The sequence below is a fragment of the Sorex araneus genome, chromosome X (assembly GCF_027595985.1).
Source record: "Sorex araneus isolate mSorAra2 chromosome X, mSorAra2.pri, whole genome shotgun sequence".
Lineage (NCBI taxonomy): Eukaryota > Metazoa > Chordata > Mammalia > Eulipotyphla > Soricidae > Sorex > Sorex araneus.
This window is the reverse complement of record NC_073313.1, coordinates 361,129,187-361,144,039: the sequence shown is the minus strand read 5'-3', so window position 1 is coordinate 361,144,039 and position 14,853 is coordinate 361,129,187. Positions and strand designations below refer to the sequence as shown.

Below are 14,853 nucleotides of genomic sequence, written 5' to 3'. Positions count from 1 at the left end.
CAGTCAAATGAGCACCCCAGGGTGAGCTCACCCCAACACCTGGGCAACCAAGTCACACTGACCATTGGGTCATCCAGAATACAAGTTCTACAAAATCACCCACCATCTCCCAAGTCCCTCCCCCACATAGCCAGAGTCACAAGGACACACACACACACACACAAGTGACCACAAGTGATGTACTGTGTTCAGACTTGTCACACTTAGCTGGGTCCCCGCAGGCAGTGATGGGGAGAGGGCAGGGACCAGGGGACACCCCCTCCCTTTAAATATGCTCATCTCTCTTTCTCTCTCTCTCTCTCTCTCTCTCTCTCTCTCTCTCTCTCTCTCTCTCTCTCTCTCTCTCTCTCGCTCTCTCTCTCTCTCTCACACACACACACGCACACTCACACGCACACACACATGCACGCGCGTGCGCCCGCGCACACACACACACACACACACACACACACGCACACACACACACAGAGGCGCGCACACATGCGCACCCGCGCACCCGCATTCACCCCATCGTCCGGGGAATCTGGGAGGGAGCCGGCGGCGGCTGCGGGGGCTGGGCCGGACCAGGAGGCGGCCCTGCCCGCGACGCTGGCGCTCCGGACTCTGCCCGCCGGGCCAGGGCGGTGGCGGCAGCGGGAGGGCGACGTGGAGCGGCCACGTGGAGCATCCCGTGGGAGGGCTCCCGCGCGCAGCCTCGAGCCACCACCCAGCGCCCCGGCCCGCGAGCCAGGTGAGTCGGGGAGCCCCGGCGCCCGCACCTGCGCCGCTGGGCTCCCGGGGTGGGTGGGCAGAAGCGCCCCCCCGGACTGCGGAACCCGGAGGCTGCAAACGGGTCCGTCGGTTCGGCTTCCCGCCCGCTCGGATGCGGCTGGGGCGGCGGCCTCGCCGCCAGAGAACCGCGGGCAGGAGCTGGAAGGCGGGTCCGGACCCCCTGGCTGGGGTGGTGACGTTTTCCTATTCCCTGAGGCTTTTCCTCCCCTGTCGCATTCTTGTGCGGGTTGGGACTGGCTGGAGGCTTGGGGACAGGCCGAGGTTGTCACCCGCTGGAAGTGGCAGGGCAGAAATCAGCTTGGGGTGGGCTGGGGGGCAGTGCAGCTGCTGCCTCTTTGCGGGGTGTGTGTGAGGTGCGGGGCTGCTGGGAGGCTGGGGTGCAGAGGGGGGCACCGCAGGAGAAACTGAGGGAGACTATTTAGTTGAAATAACTTGCAAGTTGTTCCATTCAGCCCGAAATAGAACAGATGCTACCCAGGTCCGGCTGGAAAGGCCAGCCCCGGGCCCAGTGCCTGGGCAGGGGTGCGGTTCTGCAAGAAATGTTTGTTTGCAGCCCAGGGGAAGGTGGCAAGTGGCAAGAGCTGTCTTAAAAGGCTCTCGCCTCCTCCTAGACTGAAATGCGGGGCAGCGCGGCTGACCTTCCCCACTCGCCCTGCCCTGTGTGCCCTGTCCTGCCAGCCGCGTCCCTCCGCCCCTGCACGTGAAGACTCCAGGGCTCAGATTCCCACAGCTCCTTGACCACACTGTTAGCATGTTAGTGGCAGGAGTGTGTGTGTGTGCATGCACATGTGCATATGTGCGCATGTGCATGTGTGAGTCGCACCCAAGGACCGGCTCCTGGGCTGAGACACTGGGGCGAGGGGTGCGTGAGACGGCGGTGTGCATGCAGGGGTGAAGAACTTCCTGGGCTTCACAGGCGCGTAGGCACTGTTGTGGGGCCGTCATGGACCTGCCAGGGCAGATGTGTGCACGCACGGCTGGGACGGTGACGTGTCCTAGAAAGGGCGCAGGGCCCTAATGCCTGGCAGTAAGCAGGCAGAGGAGACGGCAACGTGAGGGTGTCCAGGTAGGGAGGACAGGATGGTGGGGACGTGGGGAGCCGTGCGGCGCAGTCCAGGAAAGCTCAAGAAGGAAAAAGACCTTGTGGTATTATCAGGTAGGATGCGTTCCACCTTTGTCTCAAGCGACCCCTTCCCCAGCCTGTGAGACAAGTTCTAGGGGACAGTTTGCTTCCGGAATGCAGCCAGTGAGCTGCAGAGCCTGGGCTTGAGCCTAGCAATCAGGGTTAGGGACCTGCACGCCTGAACTCGGGGCAATCACCACCTGTTTCTGAAAAATTCTGCATGTCTGTTTTCCTCTTAATCATTCTTTTAAAACTTATCTCCTTCCCTATTAGTCCATCTGCAAGCTCCAGACAGGACAAAGAAGCATTCCAGGGCAGGAAAGGTAGTGCAGTGGGTAGGGTGCTGCTTTGAATGCAGTGGACCAAAAAGGGTCCTCTGGGCAGCAAGAGTGATCCCTAATCCCTGAGCATAGAGCCAGGAGTAAGCTTTGAGCACGTTAAATGTGCCCCCCACACACACTTGTATCACCTGTAGTCCCGTTGATATTTGATTTGCTCGAGCTGGCGCCAGTAACGTCTCCATTTGTCCCTGTCTCGAGCTAGTGCAGCCCAATGGTATCTGCTCGCTCCAGGAACAGGAAGAGCCTCAAATCGTTCATTCAGAGATTTGACAAAGACATCTGACCATCTAGTTGGTGGGCGGCCACGAGGTCTTCTGACGTCCCGTGGAATCCAGTCGGTAACAGCTCTAGTCCAGCGGTCATCTCTGAATTGCATTACATGACCGGCCCATCTGATTTTTGATGCCTTGGCAAATGAGACAGCATCCCTGATTCTTGACCGTTGACGGAGGTCAGAACTCCGGATTCCTTCTCTCACTTGAGTGAGACATGATATTCCCAGCATAGCTCTTCCGATTCCTCTTTGGGATACCCTAATAGCATTCTCATCCTGTTTGCGTAGGGCCCAGGTCTCTGAGGCATATGGTAGTGCAGGAAGAATGGTGGAATCGAAAAGATGTGCTCGGAGTCGGAGGTTCTTTGTTCTCTTAACCACCTCTTCGACACTCTTGAATGCATTCCACGCTGCTCTCTTCCTCCTGCGCAGTTCTGGCACCAAGTCGTTCCTCATGTTGATTTCTCGACCCAGGTACACATAGCTGCTGCATTCGGAGATGTTCATTCCATTGAGAGCAAATGGAGCTTCAGGGACCAGTTTGTTTTCCCCCTCCACACACACACACCAAAACAAAGGGATGCTACCTTATATCATCATCTTACTTCTAAAGAGAGTGCCTTGCATGTTATAAGGAATTATTCAATACTAAATATATACCACAGTTGGGGCTGAAGCAATAGAACAGCGGGTAGGGAGTTTGTCTTGCATGTGGCCAATCCGGGTTCGATTCCCAGCATCCTATATGGTCCCCTGAGCACTGCCAGGGGTAATTCCTGGGTGCAGGGCCAGGAGTAACCCCTGTGCATCGCCTGGTGTGACCCAAAAAGCAAAATAAATAAATTAATAAATAAATAAAGATATGTCACTAAACCCAGCCACTCAGCCTGGTGCTTGACACCATATGCTTTTGGCTTCAAATTAACTCTTGCCCTGCTTTGCTTTGTATCTTTGTGTCTGGACAGGACACCCCTCTCCCCCTCCCATAAGCCCTTCATTCTGGCGCCCACTGGTCAGCAACCCGTCCTTAGTCCCTGTAGAGCCCCTTCTTGTGACTGTGAAGACAGGATGGCTGCTTTAAGGACATAAGACACCATCTCCCTGCTGCTGGCTGGTTGCCAGTGGAGCTCTTTCTCAACCTGAAATAAAGGACAAACGGCATCTCATCTCTGAATTGTAGAATCCTTAGTCTAGGAGTTTATATTTATACATGCCTTTGTCACCAAAGGCCTTTGACATCTGCCAGTGCTACACAGGTTTTCTCTGCCATCCAGTTCAAGGGATCATGCCTTCTGGAATTCTCTGTCTGGCCTCTTTAATTAATTATTTATTGTTTGGGAACTACATCCAGCAGTGCTCAGGGCTTACTCCTGAGGCTCTGTGCTCAGGTATCACTCTGGGTGATGTTCAGGGGACCATATAGGAAGCTGGGAATATAATCCAGGCTGGCAGTGTGCAAGGCTGGTAATATGTGTGCAAAGCTGGGAATATAATCCAGGCTGTCAGTATGCAAGGCAAACACCCTATCAGCTGTGTTATCTCTCACCCAGAGCCCAGCTAGCTCTGCCCCCCAGTTGCATACCCTCCAGTCCACTGGGTACTTGTCTTCATGTCACCAACCCCAGTTTGATCCCTGGCACCAGATATGGTTCCCCAAGCACTGCCTGAGCACAGAACCAGGAGCAGCCCCTAAGTACTGCTGATTTTGGCCTAAATGCCCCTCCATCCCCCCAAATATGCTTGATTTTATAAGGTACCTAAGTGTCTCTAAAGTGGCTACTATTTTGCACCCACCAGTTACCTATGCTCTCTGCTGCTTCACAGTTCACTAGCTTTGCTGATTGTCAGTGGTTTGGATTTTCGCCATTCTAAATAGGTGTGGTTTTGTGACAGTTTTTATTTTAGACTTTTCTTTTTCTTAGTGAAGTAAAAAAAAAAACATTTATTTACTTAGAGAAATGTGAGACAATGGGGCTGGAGTGAGAGTGCAGTGGGTAGGGCACTTGTCTTGCATGCGGCTGACCCATGTTTGATCCTGACATCTCAGATGGTCCCACAGGCCTAAGGAGTGAGTGATCCCTGAGCACAGAGCCAGGAGTAAATCCTGAGCACTGCTGGGTGAGGCCCAAAAACAAAAAGAGAAAGAGAGGAATATGAGGGAAGAGAAAGAGGGAGAGAAATATGTGTTTAAGAAAAAACACAGAGGGGTTGGAGCAATAGCACAGCAGGTAGGTCATTTGCCTTGCACGCGGCCGAACCGGTTTGATTCCCAGCATCCCATATGGTCCCCTGAGCACCGCCAGGAGTAATTCCTGAGTGCAGAGCCAGGAGTGACCACTGTGCATCGCCGGGTGTGACCCCAAAAGAAAAAAAAAACACAGAGGCCAGGGAAATTGTACAGCAAGCAAGGCACTTGCCTTGCATGGGGCCTACTGGGCCTTGATCACTGGCCCCATGTATGGTTTTCCAAGCAACACCAGGAAAAAAAGAGAGAAAGAAAGAAAGAAAGAAAGAAAGAAAGAAAGAAAGAAAGAAAGAAAGAAAGAAAGAAAGAAAGAAAGAAAGAAAGAAAGAAAGAAAGAGAGAAAGAGAGAAAGGAAGAAAAGGAAAGAAAGTGAGAAGGAAAGAAAGAGGAAGAAAGATGAAAGAAGGAGGGATGGAGAAGGGAGAAAGAAAAAGGAAAGAAGGATGGATGGAGGGAGAGAAGGAAGGAGGAAGGAGGGAAGAAGCAAAGAAGAAAGAAGGGAGGGAAAGAAGGAAAGAGAAGCAAGCAAGAAAGAAAAAAAGTAAAAAAGGAAGGGAGGGAAGGAGGGAGGGAAGAAGGAAGGAAGGAAGAAAGGGAGAGAGGGAAGGAAGGAGGGAGGTCGGAAATAAAGAAGGACGGAAGGAAGGAGTCAGAGGATGGTACAGTGGGTAAGGAGCTTTCTTTGGATTTGGCCAATTTAGCTTCAATCCCTGGCTTCCCACAAGGTCCCCTGAGCATTGCCAGGAGTGATTCCTGAGTGCAGAGGCAGGAGTAATCCCTGAGCACCACCAGGTGTGGCCCAAAAACAAAAGAAAGAACAGGTTTCTCTAGAATGGAAACGTTTTGGATGTTTTAAAGCTATATTACTAGGTATATTTAAATTCAGAAATAAATTTTCCTAGGGGAGAGAACTTTTGTGCGTTTTTGATAACACTTTTATCTAATACTTTTCACCATACAGCTTATAATGAGTCTAATGTGAGTAAAGCTTTCTTTCTCTAGATTAAACTAGTAGTTTAGGGGCCAGGCCCACAGGTGGTCAGACCTTACTCTGTTCAGGGATCGCTCCTGGCAGTGATCAGGGGACCATACGCAGTGCTGATGATGGAACTCAGGTCAGCCACATACAAGGCAAGTGCCGTCACCCCTGTACCAGCTCTCTGGCCACTTAAGTGTGCTTTTCTAGTTATTTAACTTGCCTGGGATTATTGCACTCTCAGGATTTTGTCATTTCTGTATGTTCTTACTTATAGTCATTAGATACTATGGCTACAATATTGTTACCATTTTGTTGTTGTTTTGTTCGTTGGTTTGGGGTCACACCTGGTGATGCTGGGGATCTATTTCCGGGTGGGGTCCTGCGGGTTGCTCTGGCAGTGCCCAGCATCACCCGGGCCTCCACATGCAGAGCATCTCCTGCAGCCCTTTGCGTCCTCTGCCCGGCCTGAGTGTAATGTTTATGGTTTTTTTTTTTTCTTTTTGGGTCACACCTGGTGATGCACAGGGGTTACTCTTGGCTCTGCATTCAGGAATCACTCCTGGTGGTGCTCAGGGGACCATATGGGATGCTGGGAATCAAACCCGGGTTGGCCACGTGCAAGGCAAATGCCCTACCCGCTGTGCTATTGCTCCAGCCCCAATGTAATGTTTATGGTTTTGATGTGCAAAGCAATTGAACATTCACCATCCCCAAAGTGCCAAAGTACCAAAGATCCTCCACTGACCTGTCACTGCTAGTTGGCCTCTCCCTCCCCTGACAATCCTCCTTCTTTGGTTCCGTAGTCCAAAGTCCAAAGGCTTGTTATCACAGGATACTACCTATTCTTCACTCTTGTTTTTTTACTTTCTTTCTTTTTGTTTTTGGGGCACACACACCTTGCAATGCCCATGGCTTACTCCTGGCTGTGCACTCAGGGATCGCATGGGGTGTAGGGGATCGAACTTGGGTTTAACTCATGCAAGGCAAACATCCTACCTGCTGTATTGTTGCTCTGACCCCGCTGTCTTGTTTCTCCCTGGGTTACAAGTGAGTGGAATCAGCTGGTTTTCTTTGGCCTGTTTCGCTTAACCTAATGCCCTCCAGTTCCATCCACGCTGCAGCAAACTGTACGATTTTAGCTGCAGAATACATAATAAAGTTTCAGTGTGTGTGTGTATGTGTGTGTGTGTGTGTGTGTATGTGTGTGTGTGTGCGCACGTGTGCCTGCGTGCCACAACTTCTTCATTCACCTGTCATTAGCAGTTGAGTGGTTTCCATATTTTGGCTAGTTCTCAGTGCTGCTACGAACCTAGGTGTCACATGTATTTTTTTCTATTTTGGGGAACACACCCAGTGGTGCTCCTGGCTCTGTGCTCAGGGCCCATTCCTGGTGGGTCTCAGGGGGTTCATGTGTGATGCCGGGGATCATACCCAGCTTGGCTGCGTGCGAGGCCAGTGCTTTGCCCTACACTATCTCTCTGACCCTTTGTTTTGGATTTTACCCATCCAATGGTGCTTAGGAGCTGCCTAGATTCTGCCTCTGGACTCAGTGGCCCCTTCATTCCCCAGGCCTCCTGTATCCTTTGCAAGTGCCTACCCTACTGAACTATCTCTCAGGCCCCTTTTCCAGTTATTATTTTTGTATTTTGGGGTTGGGGAGCCCACCCGAGATGCTCAGGGTTACTTCTGCTCTGCACTCAGGAATTACTCTTGGTGGTTACTCAGGGTACCCAGTGGGATGCCGGGAATCAAATCTGGGTTGGCAGCTTGCAAGTCAAGTGCCCTACCCACTGTACTATCTCTCCAACCCCCATTTTGATTGATTTGGGGGCCATACCCAGTAGGGCTCAGGACTTACTCCTGGCTCTACACTCAGGATCACTCCTGGAGGTGCTCGGGGGACCATGTGGGGAACCGGGGAGTGAACCCAGGTCAAATGCATGCAAGACAAACACCCTACTCGCTGTATTATTACTCCGGCCTCTGGACTTGAATCATTAAGAAGCCTTTGAAGTTCATATCTTAGAGAGTTCAACTGTGATTTTCTTGGTTTAACGGATTCTGGTCTAATCTTGAGATAGTGAATTCACTTGAGTTCACTATTGTGTAGGATAAGGGTCCAGTTTCTTTTCTCCCTTTTTTATTAAAAAACTTTTTTTTTTTGCCTGTGGCTATCCAGTTTTCTCAGAACTATTTTTTTTTTTTTGGTCACACCTGGCGATGCACAGGGGTTCCTCCTGGTTTTCCACTCAGGAATTACTCCTGGCGGTGCTCAGAGGACCATATGGAATGCTGGGAATCAAACCCGGGTCAGCCACGTGCAAAGCAAACACCTTACCCACTGTGCTATCGCTCTAGCCCTCTGAGAACTATTTATTGGGCTTTCCTTCCTCCATGTTATGCAGCAAACCCTTTGTCATAGATTAACCATTCCTATATTTGAGGGTTTGTCTCTGGGCTCTCAAGGATTTTGAAACATTAGTGATTGTGTAAAATACTTTGAAAATCTCAGCTTGATTTCCTCAAACATTGCTCCTATCTGATTCCATCATCTCATCCATTCTCCATGCTGCATAACTTTTGTTTCATATTTTCTATGTCTCTGAGTTCTGAACTGTATTCTGGACAATTTCCAGTTCTTCCATTCTTCCATCACCTGTGAATCTGGGGCCGGGGGTGGGGGCCAGGGTATCAGGGATGGAACCAGGGCCTCACCCATAGGAGGTAATGACTGAGCTCCATCTCCAACTCATTCACCAGGTTTCAAATCATTTTCTTTTCGTTGTTGCTGTTATTTTGTTTATGGACCATCCCCAGCAGTGCTCAGGGGTTGCTCTACACTCAGGGACCGTGTGGTGCGGAGGCAATCACGCCTGCGTATCTTACAGACACATCATGTGCTCCAGCCCACTGGATTATCTTTCTGGCCCCCTCTTTCTTTTCCTTATTTTACCCACGTTATGTTTGTGTCTCCTTCAAATTGACTTTTGGTCATTTCTATGCTCTTATTCTTTCCTATGAGCTTAAAATCTTTCATATCTTTTGTTGTTGTTTTTATTTGGTGCCAAAGTCTCAGGATTTGCTCCAGTTCTGTACTCAGAGGTCACTCCTGGTGGGGCTTGGGGTCCCTATGGCATGCCAGGGACCAAACTTGAGTTAGCTGCATTGCAAGGCAAAGGCCCAACCCTCTGGACTATCTCTCTGGCTCTTAAAGGTCCTAATTTTATTTTTCTTTTTGGGTCACACCCAGCGGTGCACAGGGGTTACTCCTGGCTCTGCACTCAGGAATTACTCCTGGCGGTGCTCAGGGAACCATATGGGATGCTGGGAATCGAATCCAGGTTGGCCACGTGCAAGGCAAACGCCCTACCCGCTGTGCTATTGCTCCAGCCCCAAAGGTCCTAATTCTTAATTACCTAGGGTAATGAAGCTCTAAGGTGCCTCATATTTCCAGGGGCTATTAATTGGGGATCACCGCTCATTACCCAGTCATTGGAGAAGTTGCAAGTGACCGTTAAAGGGTTTGTCTGTAGGTGCCGATGAGGCGCTTGCTCTGCCAATCCACAGCTGGTGGCACACAAGAAGGCAAATGCGCTGTCATATGCTACCTGTAAGTTCGCTGCTGCCATTTATCCTTTAAGCAGTGGGACTTTGTGCCTGAAAGATAGGATGTGGGCTAAGGCGCTTGCCTGGCCTGAGGCCAACCCGGGTTCAAATCCATAGCAGGGCACATGGTTCCCCAAGCACTTCTGAGGATCCAGCCAGAAAAATCCCTGAGCATCATTGGGTGTGGCCCTAAAACAAACAAGTCGAGGATAGAATTACAGTATGCAACTGTAAGGAGATGAAAAACTATAACCTATATTTGGACTAAAAAATATATATATAGAGAGAGAGTGACAATTATGCAGTGAAATGTGGCACTTTCATGCCAACACTGCCTGTTGGAAAAGCTACGTTCTAATTTTATCCAATCCGAAGCTCCTTTCACTGGGTTGTGTACTATCATCGTAGTCCCGAAGTGGAAGTGTGGAGATTATTCTAGTCCGCCGTGGGGGAGCTGGGAAGGCCCTTGCCTGGGGAGGAGCCCCAGTTCCAGCTGCGTCCTCTGAGTGGTCCAGTCCCTGTGCCCCGCCTGGGCCACGGCCGCTAAAGCCCTGAGCTCCGTGACCCCCACAGCTGTGGCCCTCACTCTCTGGCCCGCAGAGATCATGGGCTTCTCCCCGCCTTTCCTGCCTCCAGACCCTCTGTGTCTGTGGGCTCCGCACAAGCACAGGGAATCGAGGCGTTTCCCCACCTCCTAGCTGCCTGGCCTGATCACAAACCTTGTCCCTCTCCTGCCGCCTGGGGCAGCCCCTGGGCCTGGCCACAGCCAGGTTCCCACAGATGTGAGGGCTGGGTGTTGGTCAGCCAGGGGCTCCCCAGGCCCTGCCCTCTCCTCCCAGCTTGCTCGGGAAATGGATGGCACCCTGGCAAGTGGTCTGGAACCTAGCCAGTGGCATGGGAAGTCCAGTTTCAGTCAGAGGGCTGGACACTGTTCAGAGCGTCCAGCTCCTCCGTCCCAGGTTGGGGAGTCTTGTCTTGGGGAGTCCCGGAGCCCTCAGGATGTTTATAACCTCATTCGTGAGCCCCTGGCAGCCGGTGAGAAGCATCTGGGTCGGCCCCATCATGGACCAGGGCCAGACTGCGGGATTCTGCGGCATTATGGGGCCTGCGGGCCGGATGCTCCCGCACCTGCCCTAGCCCGTCAAACCCCTGATGGTTTGTCTTCCTCAGAGGGACCCTTGGCTGGGTGGGCGGCTGCCGCCGTCAGGAAATCACATGAACATCACATGCCAGGCCTGTTCAGACACTTCTGCCCTGGGCTCATGAGTGGGCCTCTATTTGGCCATTTTCCTACACTCAGGGTCAGACAAGGTTTAAAAAACACACCGAGGGGCTGGAGCGATAGCACGGTGGGTAGGGCGTTTGCCTTACACACGGCCGACTCGGGTTCGATTCCCATCATGTGGTCCCCCAAGCACCTCCAGGAGTGATTCCTGAGTGCATGAGCCAGGAGTAACCCCTGAATATTGCCAGGTGTGACCCAAAAAGCACTGTAGCACTGTCCCATTGTTTATTGATTTGCTCGAGCGGGTACCATTGTGAGACTTGTTACTGTTTTTGGTATATCGAATACGCCATGGGGAGCTTGCCAGGCTCTTCTATGTGGGGGTGGGGGGGTAGGGTGATACTCTGTAGCTTGCCGGGCTCTCCGAGAGGGATGGAGGAATTGAACCCGGGTCAGCCACGTGCAAGGCAAACACCCTACCCACTGTGCCAAAAAGCAAAAAAAAACCAAACAAACAAACAAAAAAAATTTATGGCCAGAGCAACAGCACAGTGGGAAGGGCATCTGCCTTGCATGCGACCACCATAGGATCCCCGGCGCCCCATATGGTCCCCAGAGCACAGCCAGGAGTGATTCCTGAGTGCAGGGCCAGGAGGAGCTCCTGACTATCACTGGGTGTGGCCCAAAGGAAAAAGAAAAGAATGGACCGAGGCCCCGTCCTGGACATCAAGCCCCGCTGTGGCCTGCGCTGTCCAGGCGCCTGGGGCACGTCCAGGTTTCCCCCTGGCACAGGGATCTGGGTCGACGCACAGCTGTTCCCTTGACCCTGCTGAGTGCTGGTCTCCGGTCTGAACCAGAAGCCGACATCAGGCCCGTTTCAAGAGCCCCAGCCTGCTTCTGAGTTTGCGAGAAGCACCGGCCAGGGCTGTGAGCTGCTCTGCACGCGTGTCCCTCCCTCTGCGCGTGCCCCCGTCCCTCTGTTCATGTCTCTGTCCCTCTGCGCGTGTGTCCTTGTTCCTCTGTGTGCATCTGTTCCTCTGTCTGCGTCTCTGTCCCTCTGCCCCCATCTCATCCCTCTGTCCACGTGTCCGTCCCTCGGCGTGTCCCCTCCCCCCCGCCCCTCCACTCTGTGTTTCTGCTTTCCCCATCTGGCCTCTGAGCTGGTTTCCACCTGAAACATGAGTGGACGGGCTGTGCTGAACTGGCAGCCCCGGGGCCCTGAGGGAGGGGTTCCTGCTGCTTCTGCCCGAGAGGGCTGCCTTAGACACTGGATCTGGAGTCAAGCTTTCTTTTCTCTTTTTGGTTTTGGGGCAGTGCTCCAGTCCTACTCCTGGCTATGTGCTCAGGGATCACTCCTGGTGGGGTTTGGAGTGACGAGGAATATGAGGGACTAGGAATCAAACCAGGGCTGGCCGCACACTCTGTACTATCTTCCCAGCCCTTGAGATTTATGTGGAGCCAGTCCCATCGTGGGTTGCAGATGTCCGCAGGAGGGGCGGCAGGGAGGGAAGGCGTTTCTGACTCATCACTGAGCCCACCAGATCCTAGCAGACACCCCTGCTCCTCCCCCGTCTCTCTGACCCTCTTCTAATTCCAGTGACAAGAATGATGTCGCCTTTGATGAGACTCTTAGCGCTGCTGTTCCTGCCACTGGGCCAGGCTGCTCCCAAGGAGGGAGCTATGAGGAGGTAACGAGATTCGGAAGTCAGAAATACCAGGGCGTGTAGGGGTGAATATGTAAGAGCAGCAGAAAGGGCTGACAGTAGTGATAAAGTGGCTGTAGCTGCTCCTACTACCTCGCTGGCATCACAGGCCTCCACTGACTCGAGCAGATAGATGACCCTGTCCAGAATCCCGAACGCATCTTGACAGATGGGACAGAGCTCCTCAGCTCACTGAACCCCAAACACCAACATCCATGCCCTCGGCTTGGGTGAAAACGGGGTTCTGGTGTGGGTCAGCAGCTAAGAGGGTGCGTGCAGAACTGGTCTGTGCTGAGGTGCAGCTAGAGCCCGAGGAAGGCTCCTGCGCACTAGGCCCCGTGCCCCAGTGCTCTTCCCTGGTGTCCAGCCGCTGTGGCCTCCCAGGCTGCTACCAACCTGATGTTTCCTTGGGGGGGCTTCACTTTACCCCTAAGTTAGGATTCAGCAGGGGGAGAGCGAGTCGAGCTCGGCTGATGCTCAAACGGTGGGAACTGGGCTGAGCAGAGCCGCCTTGGGGTGGGGGTCAGTGGGAGGCTGGGCCGGGGGCGCCCTGCACAGCTGGTCCTCCCCTCCCTCCTCCAGGCCCGACCCTGAAGAGCAGCATCAGCCTCTGCCCAACCCCTTCCAGCCCGGCCAGGAGCGGCTCCGGTGAGTGGGGGGCTGGGGGCCCGGGCTGGGGTGCGCATGGCCGGGACCACCCCTTTGCCTGCTCCCCGCAGGCTCCTGCAGCGCTACCTGAAGGGCCTGGAGCGCATGGACGAGGAGCCGGAGCACATGAGCCGCGAGCAGGGTGAGGGCCGGGCGCACGGGCCTCCCGCCTCCCGCCTCCCCCTGTGCCCGCACCCCCCTGACCCTGCGCTCTCCCCACCCCACAGTCCTCCTCTACCTCGTTGCCCTCCACGACTATGACCAGAGCGGCCAGCTGGACGGCCTGGAGCTGCTGTCCATGCTGATGGCAGCGCTGGCCCCGGGAGCTGCCGACGCCCCGACTCCCGACCCGGTGAGCTTGTGGCTGGGGGTGCCCGGCACGAGGCGGCACAGCCCTGGCCTCCGCGGTGACCCTGGGCTTCCACAGGTGATCCTGGTTGTGGACCAGGTGCTGGAGACCCAGGACCTGAACGGGGACGGGCTGATGACCCCCGCGGAGCTCATCAACTTCCCAGGAGAGACCCCGAGGCACACAGAACCCCAGGAGCCCCACGCGGGGGGCAAGCAACCCCTTTTCACTGAGAGCCCCCCGAGACAAGGGGTGCAGGAAGCCCAGGTGCCCGGAGAACAGGCCAGGGGACAGGCAGAAGCTGAAGGAGGGCCCCCAGACCCAGAAGGGGGTGCTGGGGGCCACCCAGAGGCCGGAGGACCCCCAAGCCAGGAATTGAGGGCTGGGGACCATGCAGAGGCTGAAGAAACCCCCAGCCCAGATGGTGGGGCAGGGGGCCGCGCAGAGGCTGAAGAAGGACCCCCAAGTCCAGGAGGGGAGGCTGGGGGCTATGCAGAGGCTGAAGGACCCCCAAGCCTGGGAGGGGAGGCTGGGGGCTATGCAGAAGCCGAAGGACCCCCAAGCCTGGGAGGGGAGGCTGGGGGCTATGCAGAGGCTGGAGGACCCCCAAGCCTGGAGGAGGGGCCCGGGGCACAAGAAGAGGTCTTGGACGCTAGAGGGGAAGCAGAAGAGCTTCCGGGGGGCGCCCTGGCACCCAGAGGCATTCCAGAAGAGGTTGAGGTGCACGACATCGAGCTGGAGAACGACGAGATGTAAACCTGAGGGGTCGGGCACCTGAGCCTCAGAGCCGAGGGCCGGCAGGGACCGTCTCCGTGTCCCCGTCCTGGCACCCAGGGGGAACTGCTCGGGGAGACATCCCAGGGGCAGGATGAGACGTCCCCAAGTCACGGGGCGGCGTCCCAGCCACCAGTCAATAAAGAACTGAGTGAACTCAGGCCCCGCCAGCGTCCTCCGAGGCCCCTCTCCGGGGAGCTGGGACTCGGGATCCCCAGTGGGTGCTGAGACCCACAGAGCTCAGGACCACCGCCCGCGGCAGGGGGAGCGAGGGGGACCCGAATCCCCATCACCCTCCCTCGGCCGCGCGGGGATGAGCCCCGTCGTCAGACAGATGATGCAACCGCGGGGACCAAGGTCAGTCACAGACCCGCCTGACACGGCCACTTAAGCGGCAGGTTTAAATCTGGATCCCTCCCCTCTGGGCTAGAACAATAGGGGGCTTAAGGCGCCCCTGGCATAGGGTACCCGAGCATTGCCCAGAGTCACTCCTTAGCCCAGAGCCAGGACTAAGCCCTGGGCATGTCTGCTGTGTCCAAACGCCCCTCCCCCCCCAATAAAAGGACTTCTTACTTCCTATAACCCCTCCCGCGCCACCCACATTGGTTAGGGGCCTGGCCCCACAGGCTGACCCAGGCTCTGCCACCCTCCAACAGGGAAAGACGTTTTATTTTTTGTTGGGGGACACACCCAGCTGTGCTTGGGGTCTCTCCTGGTGGGCTGGGAAAACCATCTGGGGCACTGGGGATTGAACTCGAGTCCACCGTGTGTGAGTCAAGCACTCTCCCGGCTGTCCTATCCCGGCAGAGGTTCTA

The 14,853-nt window shown here is 54.6% G+C and overlaps 1 protein-coding gene across 1 annotated transcript; it reads left to right on the top strand.

Moving 5' to 3' along the window:
- The first annotated feature begins 466 nt into the window (after nucleotides 1-466).
- CGREF1 (cell growth regulator with EF-hand domain 1) lies at nucleotides 467-14,631 on the top strand. Its single transcript, XM_055122645.1, has 6 exons — nucleotides 467-730; nucleotides 12,162-12,252; nucleotides 12,850-12,915; nucleotides 12,987-13,057; nucleotides 13,143-13,267; nucleotides 13,343-14,631. The coding sequence occupies exons 1-6, from the start codon at nucleotides 481-483 to the stop codon at nucleotides 14,018-14,020; spliced, it is 1,281 nt and encodes a 426-aa protein (XP_054978620.1). The 5' UTR covers nucleotides 467-480; the 3' UTR covers nucleotides 14,021-14,631.
- The last annotated feature ends 222 nt before the right edge of the window (nucleotides 14,632-14,853 follow it).